A 17476-nucleotide genomic window follows, 5' to 3' on the forward strand; every position below is an offset into this window, starting at 1 on the left:
TCTTTCCTGGGCCTGAGCGCTCCCAGCGCGTCCGAGAGCATCGAATATCTTGAATGGCTGCATCATGGCAGGCGCTTCTCAGAAGGTCCGGACCATCGGCTTTCATCTATTATGTACATCTTCAACAAAGTCTGACTAACTTCCAATTACTGACAACTATTCAGCACGGAGATCCCCAAAAGAACCCCCAGTAGCGACCACGAGCCCGTCATTGCATCGATATGACAATCTCCTCAAAGCTTCGCTTTCCCCTCCTTCCTCTCAGCCTCAATCCTCCCAGCCATCTTCCTCGTATCAACCATCATAGCCCATAAGTGACTCATCTTCTCCCCCGACATCTCGCTCCTCTTCGCGCCATCAAGCAACGCCTCGTAGGGAGTCTGGTCACTCCGTGCAAGGGCGCTGTCGATTTCGTATTCAGTTAGGCCCCACGCCTCTATTATTGATGCGACGTGGTTGTCGGCCATATCCGTAATCGCGTCGTTGTAGGCGGTTCGCAGGGATGATAGTTGACCCTGTGTGAGTGGGAGTGCCTGTGCGAGACTGGGGTGGTGAGGGGTGAAGATTATGGAGAGGGCGAAGACTGTGGACAGGGAGTTCATCGCGGCGTAGTACGGTTCTGTACTGATTTGGGAGAGAACGGACTGAAGACTGCGCCAGTAGACGTAGTCTGAGTGGGCCATGGTGAGGGCGTGGGAGGTGTAGGAGGTGTCGATGCCGGCGGATGTATCGGAGATGTGCTGGCGGACCATGTTTACGAGGCGGAGCTCGAGGGCCCATTTTTGGGTTGTGGGATGTAGCCATGACGAAGGTGTGGAGAGGTCTGGTGTCGAGACGGTGTTTGTGTCTGAGAGGAGCGAAAGGTATGATAGACTTGGGAGGGAGGCGTATGTGCCGGCTTTGTAGTGCTTCAGTATCGCACGAGGGACTTGTTGGCCGATGACATAGTTGTCTCCTTCGTATGTGACGGCGTTGATGGCGTGGGCGTACATCCTTCCGAACCCTGAGAGGGCACTGTATCCGTGTCCGCCACATGCTATGCGGCAGGTCTCGACGCCTTTGCCTGTGATTTCTGTGGAGTAGACCTTTGCGCCGACTGTTTGGAGATGGAGGTCTTCGAGCTGGGATGTGTCTCCGGTACTGAGCATGGTGGCCGTGTAGTCGTCGTAGGCTCGTTTGATGTTTTGACCAACGATGGCGAGAGTGGTAGCTTGTGCAAGAAGAGGGAGGAGCCGGAAGCGGACGCTGGCGTAATCAAAGACTGTCGTCTCTTCCGCGTGGGAGTCTTCTCTTGACTTCTTGAATTGCTTGCGAAAGGTTGTGTAGTGGTATGCTGTTACCGCTGCCCGGATGAGGTCGTGCGCTGTTATCTCTGCCATCAACGCCCTCACTGTCACCATCGAACCATACGAGTGCTTCTCGTTCTTCGGCTTGATATAAGTCCCATCCCGCAATACTTGCGCATTCCTCATCAGCATCTGATTTCTCGGCACTCTCACGTGATGGAACTGCAGAGCTCCATTGTCTGTTCCAAGCATCCCCTGAAAAGCCTTCGGACCTAGCTCGTATATCTCAACACCCGGCATCAGTCTTTGTGATTCGAGATCTCTCAATTGTGTCAGGAATAAGTGGTTGCCATAATCCATCCCTCCGATGATCAACCTTGCAACCACGATTCCATGCGTCGCCCACACCCCAGTCGCACCAATCCAATACTTCGTACTGCTCACTGTAGGACTGTTGATCACGAACTCATCGTTCTCCTTGTCGAAAGTGGCTGTGGTCTCGATGCCCCTCACATTACTCCCATGCCCGAGCTCCGTCTGACAATAGCTGCCGAAGATCTCAAATCGCTCCGCTTTCGGTATCCAGATGGCTTTCTGCTCATCACTCATCTGTCGCTCCAGATTCGACATGAAGATGCGAAATTGGGGTTGAACGGGGAGCATCCAGTCTGTCATGCGGATGGCATCCATAAAGGTTCGGTAGGGCCATTTCTTGGTGAGGTAGATACGGATGAGTTCGCGAGATTGAAGAGCTGTCCGCGTCCAGACGTCCTTGCGTGCGAGTGATGCGTAGACCACTTCACCTTTTGAGAAGATGGGATTGGAGGACAGAGTCTCGAGGACTTCTCTTCGTCGATCAAACTTTTCTTGGCCACCCCAGAGGAATAGGCCAAGTGGTGTCTCAACGGCATGCTTGGGAATATGTCTCTGTCTCGAGTGCGGCATGTCTGCGATTTCGTATTGGTGCTAAATGCTTGTCGAAAACCACACAGGAGTAGCTCGAAACATCTAAATAGTTGTGGTCAGATCTCAGCTGTTAGCAATATCATGTCAGGTGAGTGCATCAGTGTCTACTCGTAATTCAGGGAGAGCCCAGCCCGAATGCCGGGCTAAGATCATGCCATGGTGCGTTAGAAATTGACTGTATCCTGTCACAGCAACTGAAATTCGAGCTACCTTTGCGCCACCATCGAAGTCCCGGCACCTGCCTCATTGGGAAACCACCGACCAGCTTCTCCGCAATCATGGAGAAGGCGAATTCCAGCTAAGTTCCGAGCAGGATCGTGGCAAGCCTTGTGTCACGACAGAAGACCGAGTCAGTAGCTCTGAGGAAGGTCGCCTGTCGAGCCTATCTCTCGCACATGGCACAAATAGTGCTCGAATACTTTTCTTAGGACTAGTGAAGAAGACAAAAGCAGGAAAATGGTCGACGCAAAGTTCAAATTCCTTACGGTCGACCGCGCAGGTCAAGATGGCAATGTTTACATCATCACCCTGAACAAGCCCCCTGAAAACAGGCTCAATGTCGAGGCTTGTCAGGAGATAATCAGAGCGCTGAGAGCAGTGGTGAGTTTCTGCCAGCCCGACTATTGACTCTTTCTGAAGATACCAACCATGTTTCTGCAAGCGAGTTTACACTGAACACAAGCTTCCACAAAGTCATGCACAACGGACATGGGCCCCTTTTTGGAATATCATGAACACCTCAGGTACCGCAATACTGACAACTTCGTAGGAGTCTGCGGTAGGGCAAGATCAGGAAGGTGCCGTCATCTTGACCTCCTTCTCACCGAAATTCTTCACCACAGGCCTTGATCTCAATGAGCGCGAGGTCAACAAATTCTCCAGTAGCGATGGCTTCGTAAGTCTTGATCTTGTTACTGATTTTATGTCTCTGACACAACCTAGTATCCACTTCTGCACACCCTCCTCGACTATCCTCTTCCCACCATCTGCTGTATTACAGGGCACGTCTTCGGTGGTGCGTCCCTCCTCACTCTCGCCTGCGACTACCGTTTGATGAACTCCCAACGCGGCTTCTTTCAAATGCCGCCTGTCAACGCCGGTCTACACCACGATGGCATGGGATCCTTGCTCCGGCTCAAACTTGCTCCTCGTGTTACGCGACATGTGTTGCTCGAAGCGCACAAGTTTACAGGTAAGGAAGCCTTGGCAGACGGGATCGTGGATTGGATCGAGCCGCCCGAGAAGCTCATGGGGAAGGCGCTGGAGGTGGCAGAGCAGTGGAAGGGGAAAGCGAAGATGGGTGTGTACGCGTTGTTGCGGAATGAGCTATGGGGTGCGGCGACAGAGCACTATGCCAGAAATAGTTATGTCCATCGGAAGGAAACGGCGAGAGAGCCAAAGGTGAAGCTGTGATAGCCAGGTCAATCGAACGGTTCGGCAAATAGAGGTCAGAATCTTCTTGGTGTCTTTGTGCAGCATAGCTACTTCTACAACTTGCTCTTCCTTCCTTTCCACATCTGAACATTGCTATCACCCTCCTTCGGGAAGTACTCTCCTAGCAGCGCCTTCTTCACCACCTTCCCCGTCGCGTTCTTCCTCAGCTCTTTCACTACCCTCAACATGGTCGGCATCTTGTACCCTGCCAGAGACGTCCTCAAATCCTGTCGGAGCCTATCAATCGAAAGGTCCTGCGGCGCATCCTCCTTAAGCACAATAGCCGCGGCAACCCTCTGTCCAAATTCCTCGTCCTCCACACCAACAACCATAACTTCGGAGACATAATCAAGTCCGAGTATCTCGCGTTCGATGTCGAGTGCTGAAATCTTGTAGCCGCCTGACTTGATGATGTCCACACTTGCTCTGCCCATGATCCAGTACATGTCTCCCTCTCTCCTTGCTATGTCGCCTGTCTTGAAATATCCATCGCTGTTTAGTGCTTTTTTCGTCGCTTCTTGGTCAAAAAGGTACTTGGAGAACATGATTGGGCTTCGGACCAGAATCTCGCCTTCTTGGAGGTCACCAGCAGGGCTTTGGCTTCCGGCTTCGCCCTCGAGGTGACCCAATCTCATGTCCACACCTGCTGACTTCGGCCCCACACTGCCATCAGGAACGTTTTCCATCCACGGTGTAACAGTGTACGTGCCTCCAAACTCCGTCCCGCCGTATCTGGTGATGATCTCCTTCCCATCTCTCAGCTTCTTCCATTTCTGACTCAACGGTCTCGGCAATGCTGATGTACCGCACAACATCGCTCTGATCCGTGACGCACCTTTCACATACGGCTCCCTCTGAGCTTCTGGCAGCTTCGCAAGCTTGTTCTCGTATGTTTGCATCAATCTCATGTATATGGTCGGCACACCAGAGAAGAAGTCCAGGTCTGCACGCTTGATTCTTTCCCACGTCCACGCCGCGTCGAAGCCGCCGGAGCGGAACTCAATGCAGGCACCTGAAAACAAGAATGGGAGCAGTGTCAATGTAACACCTGTAGCGTGGTGCACGGGTAACACGTGCAACACCAGATCTCCTTCTCGCATGTCGTATGCATCTGCAAAAATCGTCGCAACATCATACAGGAACCCTCGCCTCTTCACAGCTCCCTTAGGCGGGCCAGTCGTTCCCGAAGTGAAGATGACAAGGCCGGACTTGTTGATGTCGAGATATGCGTCAGATGAGATGATAAGCTCTTCTGGTCGGAGTGGTGGTCGCATGAGGTGCTCCGTGACCTGTACGCAATGGAAGCCAATGCCGGAAGATGCTGTCATCGCCGCTTGAAGCTCGCCGGCAAGCTTGGTACATTTGGCCGCAGTAACGACGCCCGAAGATTTGCATTTGGTGGCGAAATACGTCGCTTCTTTGACGGGGATGTCGGGCGAGATGGGAACAATGACAGCTCCGAGAGCCATGAGTGAGAGAAACGCAACGGCAAACTCATAACCACTCGGACCAAGCAGGTTGATGAAGACTTCCTCATCACGGTCAAGTTTGGCGACAATGGTGGGGTCGAGAGTCTGGCGGAGGATGTTGCGGAAGTGGAGGACGTCGGTGAGAAATTGCTGATATGTTGCTTTGTAGCCGAAGGTGACATCGTTGATGGCGAGCAATCTGGGTTTATGAGCGAGGCGTACGAGACGGCTGAAGAAGTAGAAGTTGGGGAACACGTTGAGGCCGGTGTGTTTGGGTGCAAAGCTGCACCGATCGTCTGGTGGAAGGGACATGTTGCCGCGCTTTAGTCGACGACGAGATTGATCTTGGCCACCAGATCAGTGGTATCAAGCCAAGAGGTTGAGGCGTATCTTTGCCAAGGATGAAAGCTAGCACTGGAAGTTGTTGGAGCGTCGGCGACCGTCTGAAATCAGCCGCAGTTCTTTAGGACTGCAGTGCACCGGTTGGACGACTGATGCGATGCCTTGGCTCAATTATCTCTGAATAGAACTGCTGACAGTCAAGTCCTGTCCACTGAGCTTTGCATTCGGTGGTATTCAATGCTGGAAATATGCCAGCTAATGAGGTCGGACTTCTGCGGGCTGCCTTCCCATATTGGAAAACACCCGAATGGCCGGCGGCCTTCACCTCCACACCTGTAACACCGAGCGGCTAACGAGCGATTGGAGAGCCTGACACGCCAAGGCCAGAATTATCCCCATGGGGTAAGAAGTGGTGGCCTCGTGGCCGTTTTCTCCGCGCCCATGTTTACTGCATCTGAGCCGAAAGTTCGGGCTCGACCACAGCTAAAGAAGCGTGTCTTCCTTCTAGACCACGTCTTGTGGTCACAATCGTCCTTCAACTTGCGGACTATCGTCTATCATGGCTATCCTGCAAAGACGACGTGCTGCTGTGGAAGATGAGGGTGTATACATCGGCGGATGGTCCGTGAGGAAAGCATTAGCACCCATAAGGGTTAATGGTCATGTTGGTGAGTGCAAGCGAAGTGATAGGTCCATGCAGAAGCTCACAAACACAGAATCAAGTCAAGACCGCGCTGAGCACGTCAGTGCCGTGCAGGACTGGACCGATGCCGAAGAAAGAGCTCTTGTGCGCAAGCTAGACCTTCGAGTCTTGTTTCCCTGTTGCATCGTATACTTCTTCGCGTAGGTCAACCGGCACTCGTGCTCATGGTCTCAAAGCTGATGTTCCTTGTACAGATACTTGGACCGAGCCAATTTGGGTTTCGCAGCCGTTATGCAGGCAGGGACGGAAGAAAACATCGAAGAAGACCTGGGCCTTGAGGGTATCGACTTCAATTGGGTATGTGGCCAAATTTGCCTGTCAACGCTGCTAATTTCTGATTGCGTAGGCTGTCTCGATCACATACTTCATGGTCACACTCCTGCTCTTGCCTTCGAACCTGCTGATGAAGAAGTTCTCCGGCAAGCGGTACTTCCCTATTATCATGTGTTTGTTCGGAACGATCGTGGCATGCGTCTCGGCGGTCCAAAACTCTGCCGGGCTCTATGCAGCTCGATTCTTCCTTGGCGTCCCAGAAAGTGGTGTCGTTCCTGCGTCGATCATGTACTTCTCGTTTTGGTACAAGCCCAGTGAAAGAGCATGGAGAATAGGCGTCTTTCATGCTGCGAACTCCCTTGCGTCGGGCGTGGGCGGTTTCCTTGCTATCGGAGTATCGAAGGTAATGACGTTCTGTCAATTATGATCTCTGACTGACTTGACGCAGATCAATGGCCACCTCGGCCTAGAAGGATGGCGGTGGCTTTTCATCATGTATGCAGCCGCACAGTCGAGAGGTCGTTCATGTTGCTGACTCTTTCTTAGCGAAGGCTGCATGCCAATCGTTATGTCTGTCCCGGTCTATTTCCTGCTCTTGACCTTCCCTGAAGATAGCAAGGCGTTGAATGAGCGAGGTAAGCACAGCATATAATGCGAAGGCTAAAGCTGACCAGAGCAGAGCGTCACATCGCCATCAATCGCTTCGGCCGGGGTGCAACGCGACAGACTGACGTGAGCTTCTCGTGGCCAGCCTTTGCCCAGGTTATGTCCCGCCCGAGCACATATATCTTCTTCTTCTCCTACATCTGCTTGCTCATTGTGGCTGTCAGTCTCGGCACGTTCTTGCCGATTATTCTGAAGACTGTAAGTTTGAAGCCCCGACCGGTTCACCGCTGACTCGCCTTCAGTTTGCTGGCTTCTCAAGCAATCAGGCCAATGGATATACTTCCGCCATATACTTTGTGGCCATTGTTGAATATCTGCTGTGGTCGTGGCATTCCGACTGGACGCGCGAGAGAATGTGGCACTATCTCTTGCCGGCTGCAGGTGCACTTCCCTGTTTTGCTGTGTGGACGTACGTTGCGAGCAAACAGAGCTTCGGTGACATCCAACCCCTCTCCTTGTACGGCCTGGCTTTTCTGGGTAACCTTGTCTCGATAGCTCAGCCAGCAGCTCTAGCCTATCGGTCTTCCACGCTGTATGGGGCCTCTGAGCAAGCCATTGGTGGCGCGACCGCCGTGGCATCCTTGTCCATCGCCAGCATCATCGGTCCACAAGTACGTTCCTGCAGCTGAAGCAGTGATTGATACTAACTAGTCCCAGATCTACCCAATACCGGATAGGCCTTGGTTTCTTCCAGGCTTCTCTGCAGCCTGTGGTGCCCTCGTTTGTACCTTGATAGGTTATGCAAGCTTGCCATTCTGGCTTTTGTGGGAGGCACGAAGGCGTAAGAAGAAGTACGGCCATGCGATGCCCCTAAGAGCCCTGGATGATGCCCAGCATGCGCACATCTCTGATGCTGCTCGAGCCAGGGAGCAGGAACAGGCTATGAGAGAGGAGAAACAGCAAGGTGATAGAGAATCCTCGGATCACCTCGAGGAGGTCGAGATGCGTTAGTTCACAAAGTGAGAGCCAGCGTCAGGAGATTCCACGAGATGAGGAGCATTCGGTGCTGCTGTGATAAGCGGTTGAGATGAGGTTCGATGCGTTTTGGCATAAGCCTGATGGACGATGGAAGTGCGAGTTGGCGCGAATGAGCAGGTCGTAATTGAGGCCTCGCTTCAAGAGGAAAGAACGATTGTCGTGAATTATTGGTTGACACACGTCGTCCATGACACGGCACAGACCAAGCGGGCTGCGCAACATTTGGTCAGCCATGATATGAGCGAAGGCGACTGGCAAAGTTCAGAAATATATCAAAAGTTGTGGATGAACTCATCACCATCAACAGTGTTACTGAGAGATAGATTCAGCCGTACTTGCAGGCACTAGTAAAGGCGCGTCCGGAAGTGTAAATCAACGCGATGACGCGATGACGATATCCCATACACGCCGTCGGACATGAACAAAATTATCGACGACAAGGTGATCAGGATTTTCGAGCTCAGTTACCACTTTGGTACACTTGCATATATCCCTCGGCGATAATTTAAGGCAAAGATCATTCCACACATGGCTGCTGCATTCCATCCAAATTCGGTGGGACTTTCTCATGGTCTTGTTGATTCTCCACACTTCGGTATAATCCCTTTTGGGAAGTACCGCAGGTTTGGGGTCATACTTTGCCTAGACTGGGAGACGTGCCGCTGCGATGAATGCTTGTAGAAGGCTTATTCCGAGGCTGATGACAGTGGTGCCATTCCATGACTGTGCTATACCATTAGTTCCCGAAGCAAGAAACCCTTCCATAAAGAGCAGTGTAGGTGATCTAACAGACTTACGACTATCTATTCAGGAGCACGTCGCAACATCTGGACCAGGTGGCTTCTCTTCCAACAATGGATTGGAGCAAGGACCTCAAGCCTGCCGCATCGGCAAACGGTGCTGAGATCTTGGCCCAAGAACGACAAAGATCACAGATCAACGTTGACCGACTCTCACATCATCTATTCGGCTCCGCATATCTGGAGCGACAGCAAAGAATCCTCAGGATCCTCCAACGTGAAAAGATATTTTCAAAAGCCAATCAAGCCAACCTTTCCCGCCCTGATCGTTATTTCCTTGGCCTTGCCCGAGGCAAACGCATGCGCCAGCTTATGGACGAGCACACATGGAACGATGATGATCTGCTAATGGCCGAGTATTTGATTGACGACCTGCAACCGTATCATCTTCACATGTCGCTGTTTGCTGCGGCAATGAGAGAGCAATGCAGCGAGGAGCAGCGACGGTACTGGCAACCCAAGATCGAATCGTGGGAGATAATCGGCGCGTATGCTCAGACCGAACTTGGACACGGCAGTAACGTCAGAGGTATTGAGCTCGAAGCGAGGTGGGACCCGTCAACCAAGGAATTTGTGCTGCACAGTCCGACCTTGACTGCAAGCAAATGGTGGAACGGAACATTAGGACGGACGGCGACCCACTCAGTTGTCGTGGCCCAGTTGATGCTGTCGGAGAGGAATGCGCAGGGGGTGATGGAAGAAAGGTCTGTTGGCCCGCGTCCGTTCATCGTCCAGGTGCGAGATAAGGCGACGCATCAGCCACTTGACGGTATCATTGTAGGCGATATCGGGCCAAAATACGGCTATGCGCCCATGGACAATGCATACATGTTGTTTTGCAACCACAGGTAGGTGTACACTCCGATCCCCAGCTTGCACGTGCTGATCCAGCCAAGAATACCTCACAGCGCGCTATTGAGCAGATATGCCAGTCTTGATCCAGATACCGGCATATACACGAGGCCAAAGAGTTCGAGCTCGGTCTACGGCCAATTGACAAGGGTAAGTACATGTCGAAGGACTGGCAAGTCACTTACTCATGACCCATACAGGGCCGATCCGTCATCGTTATGAACGCACGTCTTGTGATAGCACGAGCGGTCACAGTAGCAGTGCGATATCTCGCGATACGTCGGCAATTCCGGGACCAAGACTCGACAGATCCCGCATCGGTCGAAACCCCAGTGCTAGACTATTCGACGGTGCAGATTCGAATATTGCCTCTCCTGGCTACTGCTTTTGCGCTCCACTATAGCGGCAGTGCCATGCGCGAGCTGTACGAGCGAACGCGCAGCTCCAGCACTCTGGATGGTGACAACGCGCAATTAGCAGAGCTGCACAGCACGTCGGCCGGATTGAAGAGCTTGGCCACTGAGCTGGCTGCGAACAGCGTTGAAACGTGTCGTCGAGCGATGGGAGGCCATGGCTTTGGTGGAGGCACAGGTCTGATTCAGCTCAACAATGACTACCTGTCAAAGCCGACAGTTGAAGGCGATAACTGGATGATAACACAGCAAGTTGCCCGCTACTTGATCAAGAAGGTCAAAGAAAGAGCTGAGGCACCTGGAGCGGACGCCGTCAGCCGCACAGAGCAGAATCTGCAGAATTTCTGGAACGATCGCCATACACAACCATGTTTTGCAGTCCTCGAGAACGACGCGGACATAGTGAAGGCTTTCAACTGGAGGGCTTCATGCATGGTGAGTTGATACACTTCTGCGTGCAGTAATGTGCTAATCGGTGGGAAGGCTGTCAAGGCGTATGAGGCTCGAGAAGTTCAGAAGCGACCCTGGAACAGCTTGCTCGTGGACTTGCACAAGCTCAGCAAAGGTAAGAGACTCCACACTCTGGTGTTGTCGCGTAGCTAAGGATGTGAAGCATACTCTCAAGCAATGCTAGTTGCGACTTTCTTCGACACCCTTCAAGCAGGAGTCGGTCTTGATCAGTCAACCTCGACAGTGCTGCGCAGTCTGTTTCACCTCTTCAGTTTCTACACAATCGACACCGAAGCAAGGGAATTCCAGTCCTCTGGGGCTGTAGGAACCGAGGTCTTGGATCAACTGCCGGCTAAGGTACTGATGCTCATGGAAGAAATCCGCCCACATGCTGTTCGGCTTGTGGACTCATTCGCACTGCCCGATTATCTCCTGGATAGGTAGGTCATACCACAGTACCACAAGCATACGCTAACGTCTGTAGCGCAATGGGTCGATATGATGGACGTGTGTATGAAGATCTCTTCCACCGCGCTCATGTTCTCAACCCTCTGAACAAGATCACTGTCAATCCAGACTACCGCAGCAATGACATTGTGATGAATGGAAGCAAGGTCGATAGCATTTTGGCGAAACTATGAACGCTAAGACTCTGGGAAGTACTGGAGCTCATCGATCCAATTTCGCATCCACATGCTTTCTTGAAATTGAGTGCCGAAGAGCGAATCGAGTGCGCCCTCGACATCGACGTCCGCATCAAATCCGGCCACGGAGCTTCGATACTGCATGTCATTTTGGCGACTAGACAAGTTCTCACCCGTCATGCCATCAAGGTCAGCCGCAATACTGTTGTGAGCCGTGTTCCTGGCGTGGCCAATCACGCTCAGAACAGAATCGAAGTTGCGGAGCGCTTGCGGACCATAGATACCAAGCAGTTCGCGAACCATGTGGGATTGTGATGGATCCTGTACGGAAGTGTCGACACTTCCAGGTCTTGGGTCTCTGAAAGGCATTGTGTCCGGAGCACTAAGTGCTCTGCGGATAGCCTTCACGTTCTGCAAATTCGTGGTAGCCGAAGGTCTCACGGTTCCCAAAGTCGCGAGTATGCCCTCGACAGCGTCCAAGGCCGTATTCGCTTCTTTGCACAATGCTGGTATTCTCAAAGACGACAGATGGGGAATTGCTGTGACGAGCAGGTACCAAGAAAAGGAAGAGCTCAGGAACCGGGTTTGCTCTCGTAGCTGGATCGCTTGGAGTATTCGGAAATTGAGATACGCAGCCGTAACACCGGCAGCGTTGGACGGATTCAGGGTGAAGACTGAGTGCGGTCGATAGAGAATGGTTATTGTTGTTAGCAGTGGGACATGCAATTGCGCAAGCTCGAAGTCGTAGGGTCGTTGAAGACCTTCGCCATTGGAAAGTTTCAGTCCTTCTGGGAGCCTCTGAACGAAGTCGAGCAGACGTTGCGAAATCTGCTCGCGAGCTTCTGTAGCTAAGGGATTGCTTTTGACAAGTAGTTCGCACAAATCGCACATGATCTCAGTGATGGCGACGTAAGACACGAATATTTGAGCTCGCGTACTGTTGGGATCTGGGAAATCGTGGACAGAGGGCGGATCCATGTTCGAGTCTGCAAGACGGAGCAGTCTGGGACGGCCGTGAGCTGAAGACATGAGACTGTCCCGGGCATACAGTGTCCACCAGATGCGTCGTCGCAGACCGTAATCGCGCCCGCGTCTGGCGGGCTGACGATGAAGACCAATCTGCTGTGCAATCCCAAGGGCGCAACTCCACCAGAAGCGCGGCGTATCAACAGAAACATCCTTCGGTGCTGTTGGTGTGTAGTACTGAACAAGACATAGGGCTGCCAGTATGTTCAAGGGATTTCGCTCATATCCGGAATGAACCAATGATTTGACGCGATGGTAATAGGTGTCGCAGCTCGCTTTGCTGCAGGTGTCAGGACGCATTAGCGCCCCGACCAACATGATCGCCTGTAAGGGCAGCAACGACACTTCGTCTGAGGGAGAAGGTAAATCTACGACGGGCATCCAGGTCCAGCACTTTTCGTAGAACGCCTCAACAAGACTTTGTCGAAGAGGTAGTTCGGGCAAGTCGAAAGCACCATACAGCTCCAGTACCTTCAACTCGGTTGACGACAGTTTGTGCTGCTTGGCACTCTGTTCGACATGGGAATGATCGATGCCTGGAAAATCATTGCCCAAGATTGCCGACCTTGACAGATAGGAGGGAGTGTGGGACGATGCTGCATCTGCGGTCGTGCTTGGAGATTTATCGAGGCCGCTCTGATGGCCGACGAAGAGGAATGGAGCGGACAGATCGATGCTTTCACTGTTTTGAAGAGCTGGAGCTGGAGGGGCAACTAGAGAATCAGATGTTGACTCGGCTTCGGCATCTCCATACACGGGGGCGTCGGATCTCTGACGTTTCCTGCTAGTATTGGTTCTGCTTGGTTCCAGGCCTAAGTTGAGGTTGGATGTATCTGTTTGGCTCAGGCCAGTCGTATTCGTTCCTCCACCCTTACGCTTTCTCGCCCGTGGACGACATTCGGTGCCATGTTGAATACAATTTTTGCATCTCTCGCTACCAGGTGCGACATCGCATTTGACTTTGCCTACGTAGCATGCCTCACATGCTTTCGGTTGAGACTGCTGACGCGACGTCCGAGGGTCATATGTGTGAAAAGTTGACATTGGACAATACTTCCATCATCTCCGCCACACGAGAAGTCGACGGCCTGTGAGCGTTGCAAGTAGAGGCGAGACATTGAGAGAAATTGGATAGAGTAATGGGAAGAGCAAGTAATGCATTGGTTTTGGTCATTGAGCCTCGGGCGTTATTAGGGAGTGGGGATCGTGCACCCCAGAGCGGCAGGGGCGGCATCTGGGGTGTATGTCATGCCGCACTACGGACGGCCAAGCTTGCCAATAGCGTCACCATATTCTGCGCTAGTAGACACTTCGAGTTGCTCCTGCCCTGCCACGTGCCTGCGTTGCGAACATGATCTGCTGATCCTTGCCACAAATTCTCATCTGCCATTGACTTGAACAGTGATGGCTAACGACGACGATGACATACCGTGAGCTACGCTACAATACTGATCATGATGATTAACCCAAGGCAGTGTCCTGTCCAGCGATGCGCTTGCCGCCCTCCAGAACTTCTACACGGAGCGGAACAAGGACTTGGACGCTTTTGAGCAGCTCAGGTCCACGACTAGCCATGGCGACAAATCAGCGATGCTTTCAATTTCCACCTTCAAAGAAGACTGGAACGCAAGCCAATTCTGGGTCAAGCTGTCGAGCCTGTCACTGAAGCGTTGCTCTAACCTGCGTTAGTTCACTGACTCGACGGCAGGGTTTCTAGCCAAACAGCTTCTTCAAGGCTGCTCCTCGGATAGCACAATTGCTGTTGTCTCAGCGCCCAGCGTCTTCGTCCAGCTTCGGAATTTGCTGGTAACATTGTCATGAGTTCGATCGATCAAGCTGACCAAAATAGTCCACCGGCCAATACCCTACACCAGCTCGGATCTGCCTTCTTGAATATGACGAGCGTTTTGAAATGTTCGAAGGCTTCGTCAGATTTGACTTCAATAGACCAACAGATCTTCCGCCGAACCTCAAACATGCGTTCGATCGAATCCTTTGCGACCCCCCGTATCATAGCAGAGAATGTGTTCTGAAATGTAGGATTGAGATCTTTACACTGGACTATCACTGATTTTTGAAAAAGTTGCGGAAACGGTGGCGTGGTTGTGGAAAAGAAAGGTCGGCTCAGCTGATGCTGAAAGCAAGCGAATAATTTGCACTGGCGAGACCATGACGGATATTGTACTCGAGGCTTTTACCGGTCTTGAGCGGACTTCCTTTCAGCCAGAACATACCGTCAGGCTCGACAACAAGTACGCGTGCTTTGCGGATTCTGCTTTGGCATACGAATAGGGTCAACAAACTTCGGGATTCGGACTTCGACATGGTGAGTGGCACAAACGGTGAGCTCGGAGAGCAACGATGGATATCTCCCGGCAGTTAGTGTTGGACCGACGTTTGGGAACTTACAGGATGCCGCGTTCGCCGGTCGAGGATATCTGGGAGCACGCGAAACACGGTACAATGAGGCTGAATATATCACAACAGTGGTCCTGGTGTTCTTCCTCCTGATTCGCAGGGCTAGACATACCTGCCATCGCACTCGATGTCTACCAGCTATTCGTCCATGGTGGCAAGGACTAATTGCCAACATGCCTCAGACAGTGTCATTGAACCATCACAGAGTTAGATACAAGGTAGCAGCGTGGACGATCCACTTGCTGCAACAGGCGACTACTTCTGCCTCGCGATTGCCTGAATTGAACCTGTTCAGGCCACCACTTCCAATGCGGGACAATCGCTTGATATCAGCAGCTTTCTCTTCTCGTGTCTTGCCGTCACCTGTTTGCCTATGTATGGGTCACTTCCGGTGTCCAAATCCATCGTCTGCACACCGCTTCCGACAATGCAGCTCGTCGACCTCCCATCGGAGCTTATCGAAGCCATCATTGACTTTTCCGATATGGCCACGCTCAAGATGGCACGACTCGTTTGCCGAGCATGGACAGGCTTTGCCACAAGGTCACTTTTCCATACAATTGCACTGACTCCGACCAGAGAAGGTCTCCAGAAGTGGCATCATATTGTCAACAGTGACCTTAGCCATTCTGTGCGTCAGGCAGTCATCAACAGCTGTCCAGTGCCCGACTACGCGCCAAACAACTACACCAGCAAGACGTACAAACTGGTTTCCAGGTGGCGTCCCGACGCAGAAGATGAGAAGTACGCGGGCTTCTACAGTGCCGTCAAAAATCTTTCGCGGTTGCCGAACATCGACCACGCCTGCTTGCGCTTCACTGAAAATTACGCAGCTGAGGCCGACTACCATGCCTATGAGGGTTTCGAGAGTGTCGCCTATCGACTCGACTTGTTGCGAAGGACCTTCCAGGCTCTATATGACCGACGTAACGGCACCGATTCCACCCCAGTCAAGGCTCTGACGATCTACAACCTACAAAACATGCCACTACCTGAGTTCACATCCTCTGAGCTATTCAGCTCGGTGATGCAGGATGTTCAGCATTTGCACCTTCATATTTGCGAAGAGTACAATGATGGCGGGCCTGATGACGACGTGTACTGCGAAGAGCGTCGTACATTCATGCCATACCTGCAAGACCATTGGCTTGCTGCTGTGGCGTCGCGACTGAGATCACTTACTCTCTACTTCGCGGACTGCTGGGGTCCTCTACCAGGACACTTCAGCGGCAGTGGCCTAAGCTTTCCATCACTCGAGACTTTGACTCTTGGACAATATTGTCTTGCCCACCATGATGCATTTGACTGGGTGCTAGCACAGAAATCGCTCAAATCTCTTCGTTTGTACAATTGCATGATCGCATCACACCTTCGACTCTGGGACGGGAACGTCACGGATTGGCAGGTACGGACACATGACTGGATCAAGTACCCCAAAGGCGTATTTGGACTTGATATGGATGATAACTCAGTCTACCACTATCCAGGAACGTGGAAGACCGTTTTTGATCGTATTCGGAGTGAGCTGCCACAATTGAGCGAATTTCGTTTCAACTTTGGCAGGTGTCATGAACAGGAGTCAGCTTTCTTCAATGGCCTAGATCGCTTTCCCACCGAGCTTGCGCCGGTCCGCTACGTGGTCTTCGATATGGGCGTGCTCCCGTCCCAGTGGGTCGATGCTGATGATAGGACTGGAGAAATGGCCTTTAGTGATAGCGTTGATGATGCGGACGGGTTCAACCGACATAAGGAGACAGAAAAGGAAGATAGCGAGGCATTGGAAGCGCTTACAAGCAAGTTGCTATCAAGAAAGCGAAGTCACCTATGAGCAGCAAGTATTGTGCAACTACCTTCCCATCCAACCGCCATCTACAGTCAATATCTCCCCACTCACATACAAACTCGCTTCACTCGCCAAGAAGATCGTCGGTCCTTTGAAGTCGTCCGGATCCGCCCATCTGCCCGCCGGGATCCTCTGCAAGATCTGAGGTGCCCTCACAGGATTGTTAATTAATGCTTCATTCATGTCTGTCGCCACATATCCCGGCGCAATTGCATTAACGTTGATGCCTTTACTCGCCCACTCATTTGACAAAGCCTTGGTGAGCTGTCCTACACCTCCTTTCGCGCTAGCATATGCCGGAACTGTCAAAGCACCTTGAAAGGTAGCAAGAGATGCAACGTTGATAATGCTGCCGCGGTGACCGGACGCCGATGGAGTTCGTGTGAGCATGTAAGCTCCTAGATCCCTACACAGGGTGAAGACAGTCGTCAGATTGACCTGGATCACCTCATCCCAGTCTGCCTGTGGGAACTCATGAGAAGGGTGTCGTCTTTGGATGCCAGCACATGTAATGAGGATACTCGGGTCGTGCTTGTCGTCGAGGATACGTTTGGTTAAGGAACCGACGTCTGATTGGGAGGAAAGATCTGCGGTGTAGATGGTGGATTTGCGGCCGAGAGATTGTACCTGCTCGTGCGTCTTCTTGTTGGACTCGTCTCGTTGGATGAGAATGATATCTGCACCTGCTTCGGCAAGGGCAATTGCCATTGCTGCGCCGATGCCTCGTGTTCCGCCGGTAACGACTGCGGTTCTTCCCTCAAGGGAGAACATCTTGGGAAAGGACAATGTCATGGTGATACGTTGTGATCTACCTGCTTTGAATTGCGTTTAGGGCGTACCTTCAATGCTCTGACTGCTGTACCTTTTGATTGCCGACCTGTTATCAATATCAATCTTTTCTCATCTCGTTCAA

The 17476-nt window shown here is 52.1% G+C and overlaps 8 protein-coding genes across 8 annotated transcripts; 4 read left to right on the top strand and 4 right to left on the bottom strand.

Moving 5' to 3' along the window:
- Window positions 1-233: 233 nt before the first annotated feature.
- Window positions 234-2231, bottom strand: PMZ80_004769 (uncharacterized protein; the record flags this gene model as incomplete). Its single annotated transcript, XM_064873192.1, has 1 exon — window positions 234-2231. The coding sequence occupies one exon, from the start codon at window positions 2229-2231 to the stop codon at window positions 234-236; it is 1998 nt and encodes a 665-aa protein (XP_064731850.1).
- A 477-nt stretch (window positions 2232-2708) lies between these two features.
- Window positions 2709-3665, top strand: PMZ80_004770 (uncharacterized protein; the record flags this gene model as incomplete). Its single annotated transcript, XM_064873193.1, has 3 exons — window positions 2709-2852; window positions 3022-3147; window positions 3195-3665. The coding sequence occupies 3 exons, from the start codon at window positions 2709-2711 to the stop codon at window positions 3663-3665; spliced, it is 741 nt and encodes a 246-aa protein (XP_064731851.1).
- Window positions 3666-3739: 74 nt separating this feature from the next.
- Window positions 3740-5467, bottom strand: PMZ80_004771 (uncharacterized protein; the record flags this gene model as incomplete). Its single annotated transcript, XM_064873194.1, has 1 exon — window positions 3740-5467. The coding sequence occupies one exon, from the start codon at window positions 5465-5467 to the stop codon at window positions 3740-3742; it is 1728 nt and encodes a 575-aa protein (XP_064731852.1).
- A 1480-nt stretch (window positions 5468-6947) lies between these two features.
- PMZ80_004772 (uncharacterized protein) lies at window positions 6948-8090 on the top strand (the record flags this gene model as incomplete). Its single annotated transcript, XM_064873195.1, has 2 exons — window positions 6948-6953; window positions 7797-8090. The coding sequence occupies 2 exons, from the start codon at window positions 6948-6950 to the stop codon at window positions 8088-8090; spliced, it is 300 nt and encodes a 99-aa protein (XP_064731853.1).
- Window positions 8091-8971: 881 nt separating this feature from the next.
- Window positions 8972-10626, top strand: PMZ80_004773 (uncharacterized protein; the record flags this gene model as incomplete). The annotated part of the gene is made up of 3 exons (XM_064873196.1): window positions 8972-9765; window positions 9814-9919; window positions 9970-10626. 3 exons carry the CDS (start codon window positions 8972-8974, stop codon window positions 10624-10626), a joined length of 1557 nt encoding a protein of 518 aa, XP_064731854.1.
- Window positions 10627-11276: 650 nt separating this feature from the next.
- Window positions 11277-13278, bottom strand: PMZ80_004774 (uncharacterized protein; the record flags this gene model as incomplete). Its single annotated transcript, XM_064873197.1, has 2 exons — window positions 11277-13135; window positions 13272-13278. 2 exons carry the CDS (start codon window positions 13276-13278, stop codon window positions 11277-11279), a joined length of 1866 nt encoding a protein of 621 aa, XP_064731855.1.
- Window positions 13279-15219: 1941 nt separating this feature from the next.
- PMZ80_004775 (uncharacterized protein) lies at window positions 15220-16548 on the top strand (the record flags this gene model as incomplete). The annotated part of the gene is made up of 1 exon (XM_064873198.1): window positions 15220-16548. One exon carries the CDS (start codon window positions 15220-15222, stop codon window positions 16546-16548), a length of 1329 nt encoding a protein of 442 aa, XP_064731856.1.
- An 18-nt stretch (window positions 16549-16566) lies between these two features.
- Window positions 16567-17355, bottom strand: PMZ80_004776 (uncharacterized protein; the record flags this gene model as incomplete). The annotated part of the gene is made up of 1 exon (XM_064873199.1): window positions 16567-17355. The coding sequence occupies one exon, from the start codon at window positions 17353-17355 to the stop codon at window positions 16567-16569; it is 789 nt and encodes a 262-aa protein (XP_064731857.1).
- Window positions 17356-17476: the final 121 nt, after the last annotated feature.

This window comes from Knufia obscura, assembly GCF_036327395.1.
Source record: "Knufia obscura strain CCFEE 5817 isolate CBS 148926 chromosome Unknown scaffold_4, whole genome shotgun sequence".
Classification (NCBI taxonomy): Eukaryota; Fungi; Ascomycota; class Eurotiomycetes; order Chaetothyriales; family Trichomeriaceae; genus Knufia; species Knufia obscura.